Source organism: Rhizopus microsporus (assembly GCF_002708625.1).
Source record: "Rhizopus microsporus ATCC 52813 unplaced genomic scaffold scaffold_2, whole genome shotgun sequence".
NCBI lineage: Eukaryota > Fungi > Mucoromycota > Mucoromycetes > Mucorales > Rhizopodaceae > Rhizopus > Rhizopus microsporus.
In genome coordinates, this window is record NW_019671917.1 from 966,198 (window position 1) to 988,757 (window position 22,560).

General features: G+C 35.8%; 11 protein-coding genes across 11 annotated transcripts; 5 read left to right on the top strand and 6 right to left on the bottom strand.

The window, feature by feature from the left end:
• Positions 1 to 135: 135 nt before the first annotated feature.
• RHIMIDRAFT_59322 (uncharacterized protein) lies at positions 136 to 1,277 on the bottom strand. Its single transcript, XM_023615447.1, has 4 exons — positions 1,135 to 1,277; positions 953 to 1,079; positions 793 to 899; positions 136 to 746 (listed from the first exon to the last, which is right to left on the bottom strand). Exons 1-4 carry the CDS (start codon positions 1,202 to 1,204, stop codon positions 529 to 531), a joined length of 522 nt encoding a protein of 173 aa, XP_023469957.1. The 5' UTR covers positions 1,205 to 1,277; the 3' UTR covers positions 136 to 528.
• Positions 1,278 to 1,348: 71 nt separating this feature from the next.
• RHIMIDRAFT_286085 (threonyl-tRNA synthetase) lies at positions 1,349 to 3,907 on the bottom strand (the record flags this gene model as incomplete). Its single annotated transcript, XM_023613345.1, has 9 exons — positions 1,349 to 1,993; positions 2,044 to 2,181; positions 2,231 to 2,560; positions 2,616 to 2,714; positions 2,767 to 2,913; positions 2,959 to 3,223; positions 3,271 to 3,616; positions 3,673 to 3,754; positions 3,806 to 3,907. 9 exons carry the CDS (start codon positions 3,905 to 3,907, stop codon positions 1,349 to 1,351), a joined length of 2,154 nt encoding a protein of 717 aa, XP_023469958.1.
• Positions 3,908 to 4,104: 197 nt separating this feature from the next.
• Positions 4,105 to 5,833, bottom strand: RHIMIDRAFT_59371 (kynurenine 3-monooxygenase). The gene is made up of 4 exons (XM_023615448.1): positions 5,661 to 5,833; positions 5,403 to 5,602; positions 5,117 to 5,349; positions 4,105 to 5,066 (listed from the first exon to the last, which is right to left on the bottom strand). The coding sequence occupies exons 1-4, from the start codon at positions 5,779 to 5,781 to the stop codon at positions 4,160 to 4,162; spliced, it is 1,461 nt and encodes a 486-aa protein (XP_023469959.1). The 5' UTR covers positions 5,782 to 5,833; the 3' UTR covers positions 4,105 to 4,159.
• A 3,217-nt stretch (positions 5,834 to 9,050) lies between these two features.
• On the top strand, positions 9,051 to 9,874 carry RHIMIDRAFT_197561 (S-adenosyl-L-methionine-dependent methyltransferase; the record flags this gene model as incomplete). Its single annotated transcript, XM_023606211.1, has 4 exons — positions 9,051 to 9,136; positions 9,195 to 9,313; positions 9,372 to 9,485; positions 9,540 to 9,874. The coding sequence occupies 4 exons, from the start codon at positions 9,051 to 9,053 to the stop codon at positions 9,872 to 9,874; spliced, it is 654 nt and encodes a 217-aa protein (XP_023469960.1).
• Positions 9,875 to 12,995: 3,121 nt separating this feature from the next.
• Positions 12,996 to 13,973, top strand: RHIMIDRAFT_265556 (uncharacterized protein). The gene is made up of 3 exons (XM_023611831.1): positions 12,996 to 13,706; positions 13,770 to 13,835; positions 13,888 to 13,973. The coding sequence occupies exons 1-3, from the start codon at positions 13,011 to 13,013 to the stop codon at positions 13,927 to 13,929; spliced, it is 804 nt and encodes a 267-aa protein (XP_023469961.1). The 5' UTR covers positions 12,996 to 13,010; the 3' UTR covers positions 13,930 to 13,973.
• Positions 13,974 to 14,160: 187 nt separating this feature from the next.
• Positions 14,161 to 14,593, bottom strand: RHIMIDRAFT_286082 (uncharacterized protein; the record flags this gene model as incomplete). Its single annotated transcript, XM_023613344.1, has 3 exons — positions 14,161 to 14,300; positions 14,355 to 14,467; positions 14,523 to 14,593. The coding sequence occupies 3 exons, from the start codon at positions 14,591 to 14,593 to the stop codon at positions 14,161 to 14,163; spliced, it is 324 nt and encodes a 107-aa protein (XP_023469962.1).
• Positions 14,594 to 14,750: 157 nt separating this feature from the next.
• Positions 14,751 to 15,419, top strand: RHIMIDRAFT_233856 (uncharacterized protein; the record flags this gene model as incomplete). The annotated part of the gene is made up of 5 exons (XM_023608042.1): positions 14,751 to 14,865; positions 14,918 to 15,012; positions 15,072 to 15,181; positions 15,230 to 15,283; positions 15,338 to 15,419. 5 exons carry the CDS (start codon positions 14,751 to 14,753, stop codon positions 15,417 to 15,419), a joined length of 456 nt encoding a protein of 151 aa, XP_023469963.1.
• Positions 15,420 to 16,967: 1,548 nt separating this feature from the next.
• On the top strand, positions 16,968 to 18,327 carry RHIMIDRAFT_233857 (transcription factor IIA, alpha/beta subunit; the record flags this gene model as incomplete). The annotated part of the gene is made up of 6 exons (XM_023608043.1): positions 16,968 to 16,985; positions 17,054 to 17,155; positions 17,203 to 17,379; positions 17,470 to 17,766; positions 17,845 to 18,066; positions 18,115 to 18,327. The coding sequence occupies 6 exons, from the start codon at positions 16,968 to 16,970 to the stop codon at positions 18,325 to 18,327; spliced, it is 1,029 nt and encodes a 342-aa protein (XP_023469964.1).
• A 70-nt stretch (positions 18,328 to 18,397) lies between these two features.
• On the bottom strand, positions 18,398 to 19,819 carry RHIMIDRAFT_233858 (Arf GTPase activating protein; the record flags this gene model as incomplete). Its single annotated transcript, XM_023608044.1, has 7 exons — positions 18,398 to 18,459; positions 18,547 to 18,672; positions 18,726 to 18,909; positions 18,966 to 19,500; positions 19,550 to 19,611; positions 19,664 to 19,714; positions 19,772 to 19,819. The coding sequence occupies 7 exons, from the start codon at positions 19,817 to 19,819 to the stop codon at positions 18,398 to 18,400; spliced, it is 1,068 nt and encodes a 355-aa protein (XP_023469965.1).
• Positions 19,820 to 19,990: 171 nt separating this feature from the next.
• RHIMIDRAFT_233859 (DUF500-domain-containing protein) lies at positions 19,991 to 21,625 on the top strand (the record flags this gene model as incomplete). The annotated part of the gene is made up of 6 exons (XM_023608045.1): positions 19,991 to 20,021; positions 20,070 to 20,111; positions 20,179 to 20,317; positions 20,368 to 20,381; positions 20,438 to 20,475; positions 20,546 to 21,625. 6 exons carry the CDS (start codon positions 19,991 to 19,993, stop codon positions 21,623 to 21,625), a joined length of 1,344 nt encoding a protein of 447 aa, XP_023469966.1.
• Positions 21,626 to 21,870: 245 nt separating this feature from the next.
• On the bottom strand, positions 21,871 to 22,383 carry RHIMIDRAFT_246822 (uncharacterized protein; the record flags this gene model as incomplete). The annotated part of the gene is made up of 1 exon (XM_023610345.1): positions 21,871 to 22,383. The coding sequence occupies one exon, from the start codon at positions 22,381 to 22,383 to the stop codon at positions 21,871 to 21,873; it is 513 nt and encodes a 170-aa protein (XP_023469967.1).
• Between the last annotated feature and the right edge of the window lie 177 nt (positions 22,384 to 22,560).

A 22,560-nucleotide genomic window follows, 5' to 3' on the forward strand; every position in this document is an offset into this window, starting at 1 on the left:
AGCTGTCAAATATCTCTTTTATTTGTGTAAACACACAACACAAAGAACAGAACTATTGTCACACATTTCAATTAAGTAAAAAAATTTTTATTGAAGTGAAATATTTACGAATAAAAAGGTATAATCTAGAAAGCATTTTATATACAATAAATTAAAAAGAGGACAAAAAAGAAGAGATTTCAATCCTCTTATAAGTTGGTTTAGCTTCTTCTAGTTCCTTTTCTTTCCTTTTTTGGTCTTGTTCCGTTGTACAATCCTCTGATGTTGGCACTAAGCGACGTATTCTTCTACCTTTACGAATGGAGATCTTGATGCCTTGTTGAGCAAAGCATTGAGAGAGAGGCGTAGAGTCTATAAATCGTCAAGATTTATTCATGAAGCTCTATTTTTATAGTACCTGTCATTCCAGGGAAATTTTTTGCAGAATAAACAGTGAATGGATCAGAAAAGACCACATCAGAAATATCAGTACTCATTGTTAAAGGATCCCTACAGTTGTACTATTTCTCAGTCTTAAATAACTAATATTCAGACAAGTCTGTACCCTGCAGCCAAGTTCATAAAGACAAACTTTAAACGAAATTTGCCTTCAATTCGAACGGATAAATCTTGAAAGACAAAGAATATGCCCGGTTGATCATGTTCATCATTCAACTGATAAGCGTTAGATACGACAGCACCCATCAATGAACGTATAGGCTGTGGATCCACAAATGAAACGAGTGTACCCTTTGAAGAGTCATTGGCTATCATTGAATATGAGTCATGTGTATGGTAAATAAAGTAAATTACCATTGACTGTGCTGGATGGATTATAGACATGACCTCGATGATCCTGACCATCTTCAGAATAAAGGTCACATTGAACTACAAACAAAGACACATTACTGGTGTCTTCTCTTTTTTTGAGAGGAATCAATCAAACTGCTTTCTTTATCTTTCTTTTGCTTACACTGCATTCTGTAATATACCATCACTTCCTTCTATAAAGAGTTGTAAAATAGGGGGTGGATCAATCGGTCTTCTGTCCTTTTCTCCAAAACCGCAACTTCTTGCTCTTATAGGATTTTGAATAATTTCTATTACTTTAATAAATAAAAAAGACAAAGAACGACATAGAACAGCGTTCATTACTTAGTTTATATCTTTTACTCTTTTGACTTGGCCTTCCTAGTCCAAGTGGTGGAGGAACTATGGAAGTCATATACAGTAAAATAACTTATTTTAAAACCCAGTGAGTATAAAAAGGAAAAAAAGGGATAGACTCTAGAAGAAAATAGAATATTATTTTCAGCTATAGATTTTTTCGGTTTAAAAAAGAGTCACTTTTCTGTGTATTGTAATACACTTAAAGTTTATTTTCTAAACTCTTGGATTGCTTTAATCTTTGAACACTCTTCAATACTTCTTCCAAAGGAATGGTTTGTCCCTTAGCCTTGGTACCAACGTCGTCACGATTACGAACATTCACAGATCTTGTACTGGCTTCTTCTCCTCCAACAACAAAGATAAAGTTATACTGTGCTAATTCTGCATTTCTGATCTTCTTATTCAAAGTATTGTCTGATAAATCAGCATCAGCATAAATACCCAAGTTGATCAATTCATCAGTAATCTCCTTGGCATAATCAAAGAAAGCAGCGGCAACAGGAACAACTTGAACTTGACGAGGTGATAACCAGAAGGGGAATTTACCAGCAAAGTGTTCAATAACAATACCCATCATACGTTCAACTGATCCAAGAATAGCACGATGAATAATTACTGGACGTGACATGCTTTCACTAGAATCAGTAGATTCAGTACGATATTCCAAATTGAATCGTTGTGGCAGCATAAAGTCAAGTTGGATAGTGGCACACTGATGCTTACGACGAAGGGCGTCAGAAATAACGATATCAATCTTGGGACCATAGAAGGCACCATCTCCTGGGTTAAGTTCCCATTGGATACCCTTCTTTGAGCAGAATTTGTTCAAAGCATCTTCCAACATCTAAAATAACATCATTAGCACGTCATCATTTCTATTTTTATTTGTATCACCTTTTCGGCTTTATTCCAAACTTCAATTTCACCAAGGTAATTTTCGGGGCGAGTGGAAAGTTTCAAGTGGAAGTCGAAGCCAAAGATACCATAGATGTGGTTCAAGAACTCGAAACAGCCATTCATTTCTTGTTCAATCTAAACAGACTGAGTTACCCTTTTCGTGCTATCTCCGTGTTTGTATTACCTGATCAACACGACAGAAAATATGTGCATCATCTTGTTGGAAACGGCGGACACGGGTTAAACCAGAAAGGGCGCCAGAAAATTCATTACGATGGAGAACACCGAAGTCAGCGAAACGATAAGGAAGTTCACGGTAACTTCTTTCTCTGTGAGCAAACATCAAACAGTGAGCAGGACAGTTCATGGGCTTCAAACCGAATTCTTCCTTGTCAACATCAAGCGAGAACATGTTTTCCTTGTATTTTGCTGCATGACCAGATTGGTTCCAGAGTTTCATGTTGAACATGTTGGGAGTGATAACTTCGGTGAAACCTCGTTTCATGTATTCATCCTACGATTTCATTAGTAAAGTACTATTTTACACACATACGCACAAAGGCGGTTACCTTTATCAAATTCATCAAGCTATTGTAGATACGAGCACCATGAGGAAGCATAAAGGCAGAGCCAGGAGAATATTCATGGAAGAAGAAGAGTTCTTGTTCCTGCAGGCATAATAAGTCTCTTTTGTGTTTCTTGTTAAAGTATATAATTTACCTTGCCAATCTTACGATGATCACGCTTAGCGGCTTCCTCCATAAATTTCTTGAATTCAGTCATTTGTTTCTTATCAGGGAAAGAGACACCATAGATACGTTGAAGTGAGTCGTTCTTGGCGTCACCCAAAAAGTAGGATGCAGAGCTCTATTACATGTTAACACCATCCGTAATCTCCTATGTCTTTGTTACCTTGGTAATAGTGAAAGCCTTAACACGTCCAGTGTGAGGAACATGAGGACCTCTACACAAATCAATCAAGGGACCACATCGGTAGACAGTGGTAGAAGTACCATCAGGAATCTTATCGTTGATGATATGAACCTTATAAGGGTTATGCTTGAACATTTCCAAGAGTTGTTCCTTGGAGACAACAAGACGTTCGAAGGGTTGCTTCTCTTTGGCAACTTGACTGACTAATTTTTCGAGACTAGGGTAATCATTTTGGCTGACAACACTGTATATCTTGTTAGTTTATTGATTATTCACACCCTTTGAACTTACCGATCCTTGACTCCCATTTCATAATAGAAACCTTCATCTAATGGGGGACCAATACAAAGATGGCAACCATAATGTCTTTCACAAGCTTCACCAAGCATATGGGCAGAAGAGTGCCAAAAGACCTTCTTGGCTTCGTCATTTTCAAAATCAAGCAATTGCAAATTACAAGACTTTTCGAAAGGTCGAGTCAAGTCCCAGAGATCACCGTCAACCTTGGCAATGATGGTGCGTTCGGCAAGAGACTTGGAAATATCAGCTGCTAAGCTCAAAGGAGTGGTTTCCCAAGAGACACCTTCCTTGGTTGAGCCATCGGGCAAGGTGATAGTAATGGGTTCACGAGGCTTCTCTGTTTATACAAGTGTAAGTAATGTGTAAATAAAATGGGAGTTGAGTTCGTCTTACTAGCAATTTCCTCATCAGCTTCTTTCTTCCACTTGTCAAATAATTCAATACGATGCTGAAGGTATTCAGGAGGGGGATTCATCTTAAAGGGCGGTGTCAATTAAGCGCGTATATTCATAGACATGTATTATACCTCAAGTGGGTACTCGGTAGCATTAGCATCCTTAGCCTTAGGCTTCTTGACGGCAGCCTTCTTTTCGACTTTAGGCTTCTCTTCTACGGCAGCGGCTGACATATTGTGAGAATTAAAAGAAAAAAATAAAATATTTTTGAATGAGCGAAAAGAAATGGGAAACAAGCCACACTTTATATAACCATTCGCCACACCATGAGTAATAATGATACATGTAAAGCCTTTGCTGCGGTGTCATGGACAATGTCATAAACACGTGTCAGAGGGAAAAGGCGTAGGTTTGGTTACTGACAAAAAAAAAAAAAAGAAAGAGTGCTAGTGAGATACCAGTCTCAGCTATGAAGTAAACTTTATTTAAGCAGTAATAGTAGTAAAAAGACCTCTTAGACTCTCGGTCACTTCTTTAACCGAATTTACAATTTGTCTCTTGTGCATTAATCCCATGGCCACAGTAGCACATATAGTGGCAGCTGCGGCTGTTCCCATGGCTGCATTTAACCATCGAGTCTGACGATGCCAACGATCAATGGCACGGGAATAAGGAAGCGTAGAGAAACTGACCATAGTATAGAGTGGAATGATGAGGGTAGGGAAGAGTAAATGAATCGCTCCTTCTAGTTTCTTTCTAGCCAAGAATTTATATGAAGTAACCGCATGTCTCATCTCGTAATAGTTATATAAAGCCAAATCACAGATAGCATGTGCATCCTTCACACGTATACGAGAATACTCATCCAGTGCTTCTTTCAGGTTCTGGATGGTATTATTTCTGACAACAGGGGCAACTTGGTAGCGATCAAGGATATTATGTAGCACTTCTACATCTTGGAAACCGCAATTCATTCCTTGTCCGTAAAAAGGAACCATGGCGTGCGCTGCATCGCCAATGATTACAGCCTTGTCGTCAAGATGATGGGGAGAGGCCTTGACTGTTACGAGTGAACCTCGGGGATTGCTAAAGAAGGATGACTTTAAAGATTTCTCGCCGATAAGTGGAATGGCATCGTTAAAATGCTCTCTAAAGAACTCCATCAATTGTTCTTCCGTCTTAATGTCATCAAACATCTTGAATGGCATAAATAGGGTGCATGTAAATGAGAAATCCGGATTTGGGAGAGCAATGAGCATAAATGTGTGTCTTGGCCAAATGTGAAGATGGTTGGGGTCTAAAGCAAACGCGTCTTCTCCATTAGGGCCGTGTGCAGGAGGCATAATCAGTTCACAGTAGCCGGTGTCAATATATTGTTGACTGAAATCCAATCTATGTATTTGTATGAGATACAAGTAGATGTGTTAGCTGACTATCTTTACCTCATATGACGCATGATCTGTTGTCTTGTCCTTGAATAAGCGCCATCAGCTCCAACAATCAGATCACTTTCATATACAGATGTACTTTCATCTGCAGTAATAAACTCTAGTTGATTTTTATCGAAATCCACGCGAGAAAGTCTGTGTTCAAAATAGACAGTAACGTTGCTCATACGCTCGGCAGCAGTTAAGAGCAGTTCATTGAGTCTAGCTCTGTCCACTGCATTAATGTGCTATTGAAGCTGAGTGATTAGATCTATCATCAGAGTTCGCCCTGGCTTCCTACCTCTCCATGGACAGAATAAGGTTGGGACATCTGCTTACCCTCTTTGCCTATATGTACCATTCTTGCTTTCATGGGTACAGATGCCTCTAGGATGACATCCTCGAGCCCCAACTTGGTAGCTCTTAAGGCACTAAGACCTCTTTCTGAAAGAGCTAAGTTGATAGATTTGCCCTTTCGACTTTCTGTATTCAATCTCATATCTTTATGAATCGTGAGAAAACATCTGTATCTATAACGACCATCTCTGTGCTACTCTACCTGGTCGAAGTTCAAACAAATCTACTTTCCAGCCTCTTTGCGCAAAATAAATGGCGTTCAAAGAGCCTACCAACCCTGCTCCAACAATAGCCACAGTTGCTTTTTTCTCTTCTGTTGACATAAAAGTAGTTTTGTGAGAAACAAAAAAGAAAAAGAAAAAGAAGGATATTACCTGCTTTATAACCGTCACGAACTTTATTTATTTCCATTTTTGGTATTCATTCTGTACACTAGAAAATTAGTTTCTAGTGGTTAGATTTTTACACAACCAAAAAAATGAAAAAGTTCAGCAGGAAGAAAAGAGACGGATACTTCCTATGATTAGCTCAAGCAACTGAAAGAACAGTAGTATTGGCAGCTGATAAGGTCTGAGCATATGCATGTACATTAGTACAATGAGGATGTAAAAAAATTAAAGAACTTTATACACCTGTTAATAAAGAGATACAAAAGCATAAATATCGTTCTTTGAATAATCAATCTCATTAAGAGCTACTTTCATCAAGTAAAACTGTCTTTTTAAAGTATGCTAATAGGTTACATATGTATAATACAAAAGCAATGCTTTAGATCAAGTTCAGTGCAGCACACTATATCCACTTGAAATATCATGTGAGTGAAATTATGCTACTGTATGTTTCAAAGAAAGTCAAGCAAACGTTGGAGAAAGATTACATATTAATTATTAACAGAAAACTAAGTGTGAGAGTAACAAAATGAAGTTTTTGTTTAAGTAAGCAACAGTTTGATTTCCAAGCCATGTTAGAAGCAAAGAGAGAGTTTTGAACAAGTAGAGACTTTTTCTTTTGATAGCCAAGTTTACAGAGCATATAGATGATTTTCTTTTTGATAACCAAAGTAGAGAGCAAATTAATTTTGTTTTTTTGTTTTTTTGTTTTCCAAAAGGTCACATTAACCCTGTCTGTCAGCCCAAAACTTCCACTAAATGTCATCAACCGACTGCTGCCATTAATAATTATTAAGCGTAATCGCCCTGAAGCAATATTCAAAACTCAATCCTAGAAAATTGGACAAGGGAACAAGGGAAATCTTAGAGCTTCAACGTACAAAGAGTGTACTTCTAAGTACCTAGAACGAAGCAAGGGAGATTACGCCTTTCATACGAGACAGCAGCAGAAAAATGCCAACAGTAACTTGCGTCAAGGGTTACCCAGCATAGAGAAGCAGTGGTCTATCCGGTTAGCTTTTTATATACTTTTTTTCTTGTAGCATTTGCTGGCATAGTTTAGCATAGTTTGGAATAGTAGGTCCATGGCGTTTCTTGTGGCTTCAGAGCTTGAATATATAGTTACTCCAGAGCAGTATTAATTACTAGCAGACATTGATAGGCATGAGCAAAATTCTTTAAGGACTTTCCAACGTTAATAAGCATGGTATAGGCATTCGCTAGCATTTTCAGGCACTAACTATCATTTGTAGATATTGATAAGCATGAGTAAGTATTTGAGTATTTGATTGTTTGATTGTTTGAGTGTATTAATAAACAGTATCAAGCATTTTTTGAGTATTAGCCGTGAGAGGTGATTATGATAGAGTAAGATGCATCAGGAACCAAAAAATAGAGTCAGCAAAAAGTGAATTTTCTAAACGATGGCATTAGCTATATGTCCTTTGAGACCACCCAAATGCTGTTATACCTTTTCAACATAAGAAATAATAAATTCATAGCAGAGTTTTAAAAAGAAATAAAAAATGAAGGAAAAAAAAGGAAAAAGAACAGAAATGATGATCTCTTTTATAGCTTTTTGTTTACGTGAATCATATTGTTTAGGTTGAAAATAAATGACTCATTCTTCCTTTCTCCAATAATGTATGAACAAATAAATATCTCATTCTCTATCTCTTCCACATTAGAACATATCCGAGCATCAGAACTCCTCTTCCCCTTTTTTTGCATAATCTTTTCATGGGCCTTTTTCTTTTGTAAGGCCGCTTGTTTACAAAAGTTGACCTCACGCACACATACACACACGTATAATTTCTTTTTATTATGATCGCTTCACTTTTCTCATTCCCACTGCGTGTTTTTCTATTTTTCTGGTCGTTTTCTTTAAGAATGAGTAAAAAAAAAAAAAAAAAAAGGGGAGAATTAAATGTACAAGGGAAAAAGCTGAGAGGGGATGGCATCCTTTAAAAATGCAGCTGATAGTAATTAAAAAATAAGGCTTTTCTCAAAGAGCATTAGGCTACTGATTCTGTAGAACACATGCAATTAATTCCACTACGGTTGTTATTTGTCAATCAAAGAAAGAAAGTCAATCATGATTGACCTATTTGGTTAGCCACTCTGGCTTGTCTCATAAAAGTAATAATGAATTATTATTTTTCGCTAAAAAGAACCAAAATCAAACCATCCTAACCTTTATGTGACAAAACCTGTTTATCAAGCATGAAGCATAGATGACTGAGTTGCTGACTAAGGAAAACATAAGAGTGTGTAATGTTTTTATTTTCAGTTTTAGTGCACATGAAAAAAAAGTGAAAGGTAAAAGGCAAAACGTTTATCCTCTATTCCATATTGTTATATCCTTATCCTCGCTTCTGCTTGTGAAATGCAGATCAATATTAACGACGACTGTTATTGTAATAGATTTGATGACTATACGTTCATCTTTACAGTAAAGCAATGGATCTTCCAAGTCTGCATAAACTATTTCAAATGCCGCTCGAAACAGGATGGGTTGCTAAGGTACACGACATACTTCACTTAATAACTTTATTGTCATGGATGCTCACTTATCATGAACGAGAGGTATTAATGAAATAAAGGTGTTAGTACAGCTAAAATATTAAAGATGACAAGCGAAAAGAAAGCACATAATAGCAAAATAAACATAGCAAGCAGAGCAAATATACTAAGAGTAAAAAAGTAGACTCACTAGGCACTAAAGCAGATTTATATTCAAAATTAACTTTTGTTGCTCTAATAATTATGTTAGATTGACATACTAATAAAATCAATCTAACAGTCTGACATTTGATTTATACATTTAGAAATATCATCAAGTTAAACAAAATGTAATAAAATCATATTTACATATTACAGAAAAAGGAGAGCCTTGGATCATTTGAGATTCTGTGCATCAAGTATGAAAGAGCAGCCTATCTACTTAATCAATGTACTAAAATAAGATAGCTAGTACGCTCATTAGGTGTAACCTAATAAAAAAAAGTCTTGATCATTATACATTTTAATACAGCATATTATTTATTATCGTCAATGGCTTAGGAAGATTATCAGAAAAGTGTAGCTCATCCTCATGATATGCTTGCTATGCATCATACATTGGCGGTCATTCAATCTTTTTGAAAGCTTTTAATTGAAGGAAATAAATTTTCATTTTCTTTCAATTAATCTTTAAGCAAAAAATGGTTGCTTCCACTTCTTTGAATGTACTTCCTGATGATCCTACAGCATATAAAACACAAGAATATTGGGAGCAACGATATCAACAGTAAGATGATGATAAGAAAAGGAGAAAATTGAAAGAATGCTCACCTTTAAACAATAAGGGAAGGCGTCAGCACAACCTTTGACTGGTTCAAGACATATGCTGATTTAAAGCCTTTTATAAATGAGGCAATCCCTAATAAAGGTTCCAAGATATTAATGCTTGGATGTGGAAACTCTAGTAAGAAATAAAAAAAACTCTTAAGGTTTACACACACTAATATATATATTCTATATAGCCTTAGGAGAAGATATGTATGCAGATGGATACAAGTATATTACCAATATAGACTACTCTAAAACCGTAATTGAAAATATGAAAGCACGATGTGCTGATAAACCAGAAATGGAGTGTAAGCAAACATTACCTTAATGATCAAAGTAGAACACTCATTTATAATTACTAGGGTTAGAGATGGATATTCGAGATTTAAAATTTGAAAATGAATCATTTGATGCCGTAATTGATAAAGGCACAATGGATGCTTTAATGTGTGATCGAGGCGACGTCTGGGATCCTTCAGAAGAACTGATTAAGGATGTCAAGGGAGAGGTCGATGAAGTTGAACGTGTTTTGAAAGTAGGAGGAATCTTTCTATACATCACTTTTGGCCAACCTCATTTCCGTAAACGGCACTTACAAAGAGATTGCTGGACAATAGATATCAAAACAATGGGTGATGCTTTTCATTACTTCTTTTACACCATGTCAAAAAATAAACCATGCACAAATGTGGCTTAGAGCACCCATTTCATTAAATAGGAAATGCTCTCTTTGTCCTTTACACTGTATGTTTAAGCGATTCTTTTCTAGCCTACAACCTCATGCTACAGAACAGTTAGAAAACCTCTATAAAATTGTTCAATCTGTCAATAGTATGTCAAGTACCATTCAGAAACGTAGCTTGTTAGCTGAGAGTCAATCATGTCATTCTACTTTAAAGCGAATCTATGATCCTCATCTTCGACATTTCCTTTCTTCAAAGACTGTTCAGTCATATATCCAAAAATTGCCTCATATAAACCATGGTAGCCAATACAACAGCCTGGATCAGTTACTGGACGCTCTTTCTTCTCGAACTATTACTGGGAAAGAGGCTCTAGAAGCTGTTGCTGCTTTTTATGCAACTTATTGTAAAACAGAAGCTCAAAAGAGTATATTTTGGAGAGTCCTTGATCGTAACTTAAAGATGGGTGTATCAACAAAGACGATACGACACCTGTTATCAAGCACAAATGATCAACGTATGACTCTGGTCCAAGTGGCCCTTGCTCATACTTTGGGAAAGAAAAAACTGGATTTTACATCCACACCATCTTGGTATGCTTCTCAAAAACTGGATGGTATAAGGTGCATTACTTTGGTTCGTTCTAAAGACGACTGTGATATTCAGTTTATGTCTCGTACTGGGCGGCCATTCTGTTCTTTACAAAAAGTTGGCCTAGATATTCAGAAGCGGCTAAAGGAAACAAAATTGAAGGAAGATTTTGTATTAGATGGAGAGATTTGTGTGTACAATGAAAGTGGGAAAAATGAGGTATTCAGTGCGGCACTAAGTCAAATACGAAAATTAAATGAAGAAATGGAAGTGCCAATCTATCAGATATTTGATTTTATCCCTATGGACGTCTTTATCAATGGATTCGGTGAGATCCCATTCTCTTGTCGACAGGAGCGTTTGAAAGCATTCTTGGGCAATTCACCGCCGGAACATTTAAGAATGGTTCAGCAAGTAAAGCTAACAAGCGAAGATCAGCTCAATCAAATGCAAGAGGAAGCTGCTAAAAACGGCTGGGAGGGACTGATTCTAAGGAGAGATGTAGCTTACGAAGGAAAACGAACGTAAGCAATAGTATAGTTTATTCGTCCTGACGCTTACTCATATCCACTGTAGTAATGATTTATTAAAAGTTAAAGAATGGGAAGATTCAGAGTATATTGTGAAGAGCATAGAGACTAGTTACCAGAGAATGCCAGACACAGGAGAAGACAAGCTTGTTTTAAAAAGCGTCAATATTGAGCATAAGGGACATACTGTTAGCGTTGGCTCTGGATTCTCAATGAATGAAAGAATTGCTTATGCTAATGATCCAAGTTTAATCATTGGCAAACCCATTACAGTTAGATATTTTTCTGAAAGTTTCAATAGAAATGGCACGATATCCCTTCGATTCCCAACCGTCAAAGCTGTCTATGAACAAGGAGAAAGAGATGTATAATAATAAATAAACAATTCATCACTTCACGCGGTCAATATTCTATACAAAACATGAGGTTATGGCATTTATATTTAAAGAAGCATCACCTCTTCCTAGTTACCATACATCTTGACGCTATTTCTCCAAATGGTATGTGTTTGGAGCATGTGATATCAATAGAATTTACCATTGCCCAAGGCGAAAATAAATGCGCCACTTAATAAAGAAATAAGCATTTTGTGTTCATAAATATTTGATCGAGACATGTGCCTGATATGGCTAATAGATATACACAATAGACAATAGCAATAACGCGTTTATAGGTACTTGAACTTATATGCCACCACTCTACTTGAAGACTGATATAAGAGTTACTAAGGAGCATATTTGCAAACTATAGTGATTTAGTGATAATAAAAGAATGTAAGTCAAGGCATGAACCCTAAATTATCCGCCCTATCAGTATAGTTTATCCTAATAGGCTAAGCAGTGGGCGCCGATTTACCAATAGAACCAAAAGAGGTTTTGCTTTTGAATTCTGCTAGTATCTTTAAACAGTAAGATTGGTTGGAATACAAAAAAGTCTTGAAAATACAAGAAAGTCTTGAAAATGTAAGTGACACCAAAGTTAATTAAGGGATATTAATTAGGTTAAATTTAGAATAGTAAAAGCTTGCTGTTTTGTAAATCTAAAGACACTTTAAGGGATTACTATCCTTTAACGAAACATATATAAACTGATTACATATAGTACAGCTTGCTTATTGCTATGTTTATAATAGTATGGAAACTAGTAGCCATTACAATACTTTAATGGTGCTTTAAATCAGATAGAAAACAGACAGGAACAACAATGTAATTTAATTTGATTTATACATGCTGGGTATAAATAAAGGGCTAGCTGTGGAGAAGAAAAGGTAATAATAGTAACATTTTATTAATGACAGGAGATTCCTTTCTGTTACAATCATGTAGAATAAAAATTCTGAATCTTACAAGGTGACATTATGTGATTGATATACCTCAAGATAAAGTCATGAGTATAGTCAAACGTATACCTTACGATTCTTGAAATTAACAGCCTTAGTTGTGATAAGATCATAGCATGCGCATTTCAACTTTGCTAAGACTATAAAAAAGTATCTATGTCCATACAGCTCACATTGCCTTGCTGTCATGGGCGCAGCATTAGATACTAAAGCCAGCAGTACATAGTGGGAGTATTTATCGAGAAAGAATTTCGCCTGACACAGGAAGATGGCGATGGACTCACGCCACAAATCATTCTTGCATAAGAAAATAGCAGCTACTGCTAAGCGCTTGCTCTGAAGCTCCAATTCTTTTACAAGACAAGCTTAACTCTGAGGTTAATAACGTGAGTGAAATCAAAAAAACTGTAAAAGCTGTTTAATAAACAATCAAATCTGTAAGTGAATAATACACATGTGAAAAAAGCTAGTAACTGGCGCCATATAATGTGTATCGACACCGCCACAGTTTGCCTTAAATCACTGGAAAGGCGGAACAAACTGTTGTGATTTATATTTATAAATCAAGGGAAATATTGCATCCATGGAAGAGGTATTCAAACCCCGAAAACGATATCTTTATTTAATGCGTGCTACAGAAAAAAGTTTCATTGCATTTTCTTTTGTTTATTGTACCTATTTATTATTATTATGAAGTATTGGATATATGCTTTACTACTTATAATATCAATCCAAATAGTACGATGTGTTGAGGAAGATGACACATCATTATTCAGACAAGTAGATGAACGTCGACATCCCGAGGTTGACGACGATGATATAGAATTTAAAAGCATGCAAGACGTCACTGAGGGTGAAGAGTATGTAGATGATGATAGCAGCTTAAGCGAAATAAACGCAAAAATAAACAATGAAGACAACGATGAAGAAGAAGAAAATGATGAATTAGACGAAGAAGAAGAAGAAGATGACGATGAGGATGACAGGGACGAACTAGAGAATGAAGAAGACGAAGAAGAGTTCTTTGTATTCCAGAATGCAGAAACAGTCGAGTACTTTGATAATTTCCCACGTACTGAGGATAAGCAGAAAGTAAATATAATAAACGAACAGGATGACGTTGAAGAAGAACAAGATAACTCAAATACCATTGTTGATCATCAGGATGATCACACCAATGACGATTTATCCGAATTGCCGTCAAAGCAAGAAAGACCAGGAACTACAGCAATACCATGGCAACGTGTTGAACCTCACTCTTCTAATGAATTTTATCAAGATACTCCTATTTATACTCCTGAGGAGAAATTAAACCCTGAAAGCAATCGAATCTATGGAATCATCGGATTATTTATCCTTTGGGCACTCGTGATTGTAGCTAGAAAGGTAGCACACTCTTCCCCATCTTCTCTGTTGTATATAACTCTAACTTAATTTGTTTAAATTTAGAAATTGGGTAACACAGATTCAGCCTGGAGCTTCAAGAATTATAATGATAAAGATTACTGTTTGCCCGTAAGTGATTTACGGTTCATATAAAAGTAATAACCATAGTAACGTTACATAGTTACATAATAGGTATCTCAAATCCGAGATGAAAAGTTGTTAATATGCTAATACACACATACATTCCTTTGTAAATAAAACCCCACTTTTATTTAATTGCAAATTATATTGTTCTGTTATAGTAATTTGCAAGCTGTTGTTGCTGTTGTTGCTGCTGTTGATCATATAATGGTTGTTGCTGTTGTTGTTGATGCTCATGCTCATCTTTATCTTTCATGCTTGTTCTATCAATCTTTGTCGTCTAATACCAAGCATAAGTAATTTAACGCTCAAATTAGCTACATACTTCTCTGTATTTTGCGAGGTAAATTTTTAATGCTTCTGTATAGTTTTCAAAGCCAAGTGATTGCATTGCCCATAAAATGTCTTCTCCATTAATGGTTTTTCTCTTTTCCTGCTGACATCGATCACTTGCTACAAGTAAATACACGTTAATATAATATTATCAACTTGTAGATTTTTACTTGCCTTCACTTGTGATAAATGATATAAATTCTGAAACACATTCCTGTACACATTCTTTGGCTTCCTTTGCAATCTTTGCATTCTCTGGTAGTGCTTTTTTCATAATACGTGCAACACTATAAACAGTGTTAGCCAATTTATTGATACGAGAAAGAACACAAGCTATGTTACTTTGCAATAGGCAAAAATCTATCTTGCTCTTTAATATCAATTTCAAGTTCGTCTCCAGAATGTGCTGACATTATGTTTAAGGAATAAAAAGAAAAAAAGAAAAAAGTCGTTCTTGAACACACTATGTACACACTACTTTATCCAAAAATGGAAACTTTCTACGTCACCTTGTTTCTTTTCATGGGGGTTGATTTTTTTTCCTTCAAAAAGTAGTCTTTTTCTTACATTATGGCATCACGTTTCATTTGCAAAAGTCAATTCTTGAAGCAATCACCCATTCGTCAATTCTCTCGCTCATTTGCTTCAGAGACAAAACAATCAACTGAGAAATTCTCTCAAGAATGTGAGTATAGAGCATTAGCAGTAAAACATTACAAAAGTACTGAATAAAATAGCTTTTGGAACGAATGCCTGGAGAAACACCTTGATTGCTGTTGTTGGCCTTGCTGCATGGTATAGAATCGATCAGCATGTGACTCAATCTGGCGATGTAAGGCAGCTTAAAACAATATAATTGCAGTAGAAAAAGATATTAAAGCAAAAACATAGGAAAAGCACCCCTTTACAAAGTGGATTGAATATCACATGACCAGCTCTGAAGAAAAAGACAACCTTAATGCTGCTAAATTAGCTGCAGCTGAAGCAGTTGCTGAATACAAGTAAATATAGACAAGAATGCACTGAGCTAGTGCTTACGCTTTTTATAGATTATTTTACCAAGACGCACAACGTCCTCCCATCTATCGTATGAGATATCCTGAGTAAGACAGAAACAAACCACAAAAATGACAGTATATACTCATTCTATCTAATAGATCCTTTGAACGCGCCAGCCCTCGTGGACTTACCGCTGGTAACCAGGTTGATTTATCTGACCTCAAGATTAGACAAGATTAAAGCAATAAACTAAAAATTTTAAGCTTTGTTAATAAATGTTCCTGTAGTTCAACAATCATGAATACTCACTTGCAACTACGTTATAATAAAAGAAAGAGATGATCAAAGAGCTCTGAAGGGAATTTTCATATAGGAAGGCTTTTTTTTTTTGAACAATATCTACTAAGCATAATTTCTTCGCGTTGCTCTCACAATTGCCTATTCATAACGGAGCTTACTGGATTAAATAAACTGTTTATGGCCAAAGGGGTATCTTGATACATCCAGCTGCCTTGATAAGCAAAGAGGCCGTATCTTTTACACCTCTTGGTCAATCTTTTTTTGTTGAAAGCAATGAGCAAAATCTCTGTTGTGCCCCTCCGGCTTCAGTTTGTCGTTGCCCGGTCAATTTTGGACTTATGGTTGAGCGACTTGATGGACTTTTCTTTTGAATATAAAAGCGATGCTAATGGAGCCAAATTTTGCCCAAAGGTACTAGATGAACTTAATGAGTCGTGCTTTTGCGATATCTTGGTTTTTAACTATTTAATATGGTCTCCAAAATGATTTTTTCAATAGACATTCAAAGCTCGTTTTGAAAGTTTATTTTCGTTTCGTTTTATAAACAGGAATGCTGTTCTTTTCTTTTACAGCTTGGAAAAATAACAGAATTAAATCTTGGTCGTATTTGAAGTTATCACTGTTGAGCATTCTTCAAACAGGAATAAGCTGTTCTACAATAAGCAATATAACTGTTTAGTTTATTTCTCCCAAGAGCTATCTATTTCAACTCTTGCAGTATATACACATACAAGCAGTGAGCCTTCCAGAACTTTAACTGTTCCTTTGTAAGTCATCTCGGCTCAGTTCGAAAATTTTGTAGAAATCTACAAGCAGATGTTCTCACAAAGTTTCTTCAGTCAACTTTTTTTAAACAGAAGATAATAAGACAATATAAGCAAAGAGCAAATAATACTTAAAGTTAATAGAGTGTGTTCTGTAGTATAATATGATTCCTTATTATGTAAAGAACAATCTTGAATGAATCATTATTAAAAAATGCACTACTGCTTCTACTAGTCTTCATTAACCCCTAATTGCTACTTCTTTTTTGAAAATGTTCAAACAAATATATATATAAGCTATCGGCATCTTTTTTTCATTCTTTAATATAGTTATTGTGGGGTTTATCTTACAGATGAAAGAAACGAAGATAGGCAAGTAAGGCTTACAAATACTCTATGAAGAAAAGATGGAAAAAAGAGATGACGATTGTAATTGAATGACCGACGTCTTTTTATAGGACCAAAAAATGTGTCGGTATCTTAAATTTTTAGTATAAATAGCCGTAGTTTTTTTTTTTCTCATTTTTTGTATAAAAGGCATTTTTTCTCTTTTCTTTACTCTTTTTTTCTAACTGTAAGTTAAAAAATGCACTCCGTCTATCTTTCTCCTTACGCTTTTTTTTTTTATATCTCTTGTTATTAACCACTTGTCCTTTAAAGGAAACAAAGAAATTCCAAATAAATTCAAGTTTATTTTTTTTGACATTTAATCTCAAACGTAATCATGTCTAACGCTATTGTGGTAATGAAACTGGAAACTATTACTTATTTATGGCTTTTATTTATTTACGCTTCTGTTTATAAAAACAGGCAAACGTGTACCGCTATGTTATTGATGAGGTTATTAACCAAGTTAGAGGTGATTTCGAAGACATGGGTATTGATGAATCTGTATTACAAGAATTACAAAGAGTAAGATATCAGAATTGCTATATAACTTGATACTAACTGTGATAAAGTCTTGGGAATCAAAAGTGGCTAGATCGCGAGTTGCCAATTTTGGTTTTATTAGGGATGAACCTTTCTATGATGACGAGCATTCAGATATGCCACCACCCTCATCAAACGGAGTGCATGCGAATGACAATGTAGACAATAATAGCCATCCTATTTTACAATATCCTCATAACCAAGATGTAAATATAAATATATATAACATAATGTCAATAATGACTTTGATTGTTTTTGTCTTTTTTTATCTTGTTTTTCTCTAATCACCTTTATAGTACAATCAAAATGCCACTAGTGCTCCTTCAGTCGCAAGTTTAGCTAATTTGGCTGCAAGTAACTCACGATTACAACAACAGCAACAGCAACAGCCAAACTTTGGTCTTCCACCACCTCCTAGAATGATCCCTGATCCAAGCACATTGGCTAGTTCGTATCATATGATGCAGCCACCTTTAAATAATAACAATAATGCAAACCCACAAAACAATCAACTTCCTGAACTACAATTACCTGGTATCGCAAGACGAAACCTTCCTCAAAATGATGGTGCATGTGATGAATTGACTACAGAGGTAAAAAAAGAAAAAAAAAAGATAGACCGCTTTATTGTTTATATGTGTATATAAACAAGAGGAATTATATTATTATAGGAAATCGATAAACATATTGAATATATAATCCAATCAAGTCAAACGCACTCAGAAGAGGATACAATTACCTTTTCAGCAACCTCATTTTCTGGAGAACCTATTGCATTAGATTCACTTCCTGAACACGTGAAGCAGTTGATAAAGGACGTCAAAGGAAAAACCAAAAAATCCAATGCTAAGATTCTACAGTTAGATGGGGAAGATGATGGAGAAGAAGGAAGGGTAATGTAGTCTGTCTATAGATAATCTAATACCTAACCATTACTACAGGGAGATGACGATATAAATTCAGATTTGGATGATACAGATGACGAAAATGAAGAAGGGGAAGGTGGTGAAGAGATTGAACATATCATATTATGTTTATATGATAAAGTGACAAGAACAAAAAATAAGTGGAAGTGCGTATTAAAGGATGGTATCATGTTGGTTAACGGAAGAGACTACTTGTTCCACCGCGCAACTGGTGATTTTGAATGGTAAATTGTAAAAAAGAAAAACAAAGAAGCATGTGTTTGGTGTATGTAGAAAGAAAAAAAGAAAAAAAAAGATATTATCGTTTATATAATGGATCTAAATCACTAAACATTGTATTACTGTTATTATTGTTCATTACTGATTTCGTGTGTGATGTATAAAAGAAAAAAAAATGAAGAGGTGTTAATTTATATACAGTGTATGTCTCTCTCTCTTCACACTCACCATGATTAGTATTATTGGTTGTATTTCGTGAAAATGATAAATCACGCAAGGCTGCATAAGGATCATTATTGTTATTATTATGACTTATTGTTGTAGACATAGCTGGTTTGATTATGCCATTGTTATCTATATATAAATATTTAAGTTTAGTCATTCATTTGGTGATAGGTTGTTATTACTTGGTAGATTAGGCGTACTGGGTGATGAGGGTGACTGAGGTTGTAAGATACCACCTGAATAAATAGGCTTACTTGGAGAAGTAGGTGGGTTAAGATCTGCTAATTCACTAAATATATCATTATTCTGCTGTCGTTTAGACACATTATGGGCAAATGTAGGTGATTTAGGAGAAAGCATCATGTTCTATACAAAAAGGGATTAGTATTGTTACTATTGTTGTGTTGACAGTCTGAGCTTACATCATTTAGTAGTAAGTGGTCTATATTTGTTGTTGTCAACTTCTTTATCTGTTCAGTACTAGTCAAGTTTGGCAGTTGACTCTGTACGGTTGAAATTAGGGCAATAGGTACATTATCATCTACCCATGATGCGGTTGGAACGATCTTGGGTCTATTGTTATTATTATTGCTACTACTGCCACTACTACTACTATTGCTGCTATTGCTAGTACTAATGCTCTCATTCATACTCTGATGCTTTTCTTTCGGTTTTTCCGTTCGTTTCTCTCGATCCGAATACATTTTGGTAATAATCTGCTTTACTCGTTCAGCATGCTCTACACCCTTTTTTCTATCCAGCCACTTTTGTTCATAGTACTTTTGCCTCATAAACATTCTTACATCACCATCTGTTTCTGGGTCAGGCGTAGACATGTTGTAAGTACTTAGCCATATCGTACGAGCAACTTCATTGCCTCCATACTCGAGTGCAACCACTTCAGGCTCAGAAAATTTGCTTGCAGAGATAGATTTAACTCTATGACCAACTTCTCGACTAAGATAAAAACAATGAACACAAGTCCTATAGTTTTACTTAAACTTACACTAAGCCAGAACATCGAGCACAGATAAATGTTTGAATACTCACATTGACAAAGAAAGGGCTCTATTGGAGCATGCATTTAGTTATAGTTACTTCATTGCAAGTCTTTTCTTACTCTTGTTGGACAATCAAAGCATTTCTTGTTTTCTGGAAGAAGTAACAATCTCTTTATTCGCCTAATGCTTCAAGTTAGTTTAGGAGCTTCTTTTTAATTATGATGAACTTGCTCTAGATTCTTTTCTTCCTGCTTTTTTGTATTTATGTGTGACATAAAGAGAGAAAAAAGGGTTTTACAAGGTGATGAAATATCTTTGCATTTTCAGTGTAACAAATTGAATATCAGCTACCAATCGTTTAAATCTAAGCCTTTATTTCTTAAGCCAAGAAATTAACAAAATTTTGTGCATAATCACCTTTTTTTTTTCTGTTTTTAATAGAAAGCATGCCCAAAAGAAGTCCCAAAGAGTTATGCGGTAAGATCAAGCATGAATGATGACACATTATCTAATGGTTCATAACAGATGATGTACAACAAGCTGTTCAAATATTGGATCTATTTACAAGTAAATGTTGCAACAATGGCTATGAAAAATGACATATAGTGCAGCAAAGACTCATTTGGAACTTTAGATACAGCAAAGAATAAAGATTTAAAAGCACTTATACCACAAGTAATATTACAAAATGCTCATGGACTGCTCTTCATACGATTGATTCGTGTCGGTATGGCACTTTCTGTCAAAGGCGGAACAGGCATCATCATTGCAAGGTACAAAGATAGAGAGTCATTGTATGACAACCTTCTCATTTTCGATGTAGACTTCCTGACGGCAGTAACATCATTTTATAAGAGTATCAATTAACACAAGTTAACTGTCTTTGATTTTAGGTTGGTCAGCGCCTTCAGGAATATCTATCTCATCTTTTGTAAATTTCTTCTTTTTAATATATACACTCACTCATGTTTATAACAATAATAACATATATGCATATGTAGGGGCTAGGCCAAATGTTTGGAGGAGAAGTGATTGACTCAATTATTGTGATGAATTACCGGGCCGCAGTCAAAGCATTTGTTGATGGCGGGGGCCAGCTGAGTTTGGGTGTTGGTGTATCTATTGCCGCTGGTCCTTATGGCCGAAGTGCGGATGTATCAACTTCCATGTCTAGAGATCACATCGCTGCCACCTATTCCTATAGTTCATCCAAAGGTTTCTATTTTGGTTACTCAATGGAAGGATCCAAAATTTCAGAAAGAGTTGGAACAAATACGGCATTTTATGGACGAACCATCAGTGCTCGAGAGATCTTGACTGGTGCTGTTCCCCCGCCGGCCATAGCAGAGCCATTATATAATAAACTAGAAGCATTAGGCGCCGGAAGAAAAGTACAACGTATTTCTTATATGGCTCCACCGGTACCGCCAGCACAAGTACCATCAGCCCCAAGATTCTCACTTCAGCGTCATAGAAGCGATGTTGAAGATGCACCACCTTCCTATGATTCCGTCATACGCGATGATCAGTCTCGACTGAATACGTCAGATTATGCTAGTTCATTCCATACTAGATGGAGCAAGCCTCTACCATCCCCTCAGCCAATATCAAATAACATTATGCCATACACCAATGATATCAAGCATCGTCCAAACACAGCAATAACTCATGATAATTATTCTCCTGGGCCTTTTTTTGCCAATGAGACTAAGCATCTTTCTGGACCAACTACTTATGACAGCCATTCTTTTGTCAATAAGACTAAGCAACCTTCTGGACCAACTACTTATGACAGCCATTCTTTTACATCACCTTTTGAAAAGGCTACTACTATTACTACTGCTAGTACACCGTTGCATCAAGGTGCATTAGAACACACAACCAATAGTAATAACGCGCCATTCTCTCTAGTGATAGCCAAATATGACTATTCAGCAACACGACCTAATGATCTGTCTTTTTCAGCAGGAGATCATATAATTGTTACCAAAAGATTACCCGATAGAAATTGTTGGTGGGAAGGAGAAATAGGTAATAGGCGAGGCTTTTTCCCTGCAAATTACACAGAAGACTGTGATTAAGAATATAATATAATAAAAATGACAATTGCTTTATTAAAATGAGATATATATGTGTTTGTGTAAGTGTGTTATGTGCGGGTGTAAAAGTGGGTGTGTGTATATGTAATAAAAATAAAATAAAAGAGATAGAATTAAGGATGATGAACAATAAACACAAAGGAGACCCTAAAATAGGTAAAAAGATAAAGGGGGGTTAAAATGAGAACTGTATACATTGGTAAAGATGAAATAGTGTTATGAGTTGTCTAATGTTTCCATGGAGAGTAAAGATCGTAATGATCTAAACTGTTGAATGTTGATTCTTGCTGCAAATGAGTCTTTGTGGTTGAATGAGGACGAGCGATGATGGTTGCATTCCAAGGGGACTGATCTGACCAAAGTGAGCCGGTACTAAACTCGACTGTACCCGCACCCCAACCTCCTTTCCAGTCACCTGTCCAGCTGCGGACAAAAGCCAAGAAGCGGGCTTTTTCAGCTTCAGAGACATGATCAGAACTGACTGATTCAGCGTCAGAGGAATCAGGCGAAGTGGAGCGTGAAAGAGTAGGTGTTTTCTTTGGAGGAAGCTTCTTTTTGACGATTTGCTGTTTAAGCTTTTCGATCTCTTGTTCATAATTCACAGAAGAGTTCATGCCGGCAAATGGGTCAAGGCTATATTTTCTATTCTTTTTTGTATCAGACCAACGTTTTTTCTCTTCCAAGGTTGAGGGTATAAAATGGGGACTGGTAGAACGATTGGGTACAAAATCAAGGACCATGGTTGGGTACACTTTAGCTGTAGCCTTTTTATGTTTCTACAATACACAATAAATAAAGCAAAGAAGAAAAAAAGATAAGAAAACGAACAAGGAAAATAAAAAGGGAAGAAAAGAGGTAAATAAAGTTATTATAAGCAAGACATAGTAAAAAGAAAAAAAAAGAAAAAAAAAAAAAAA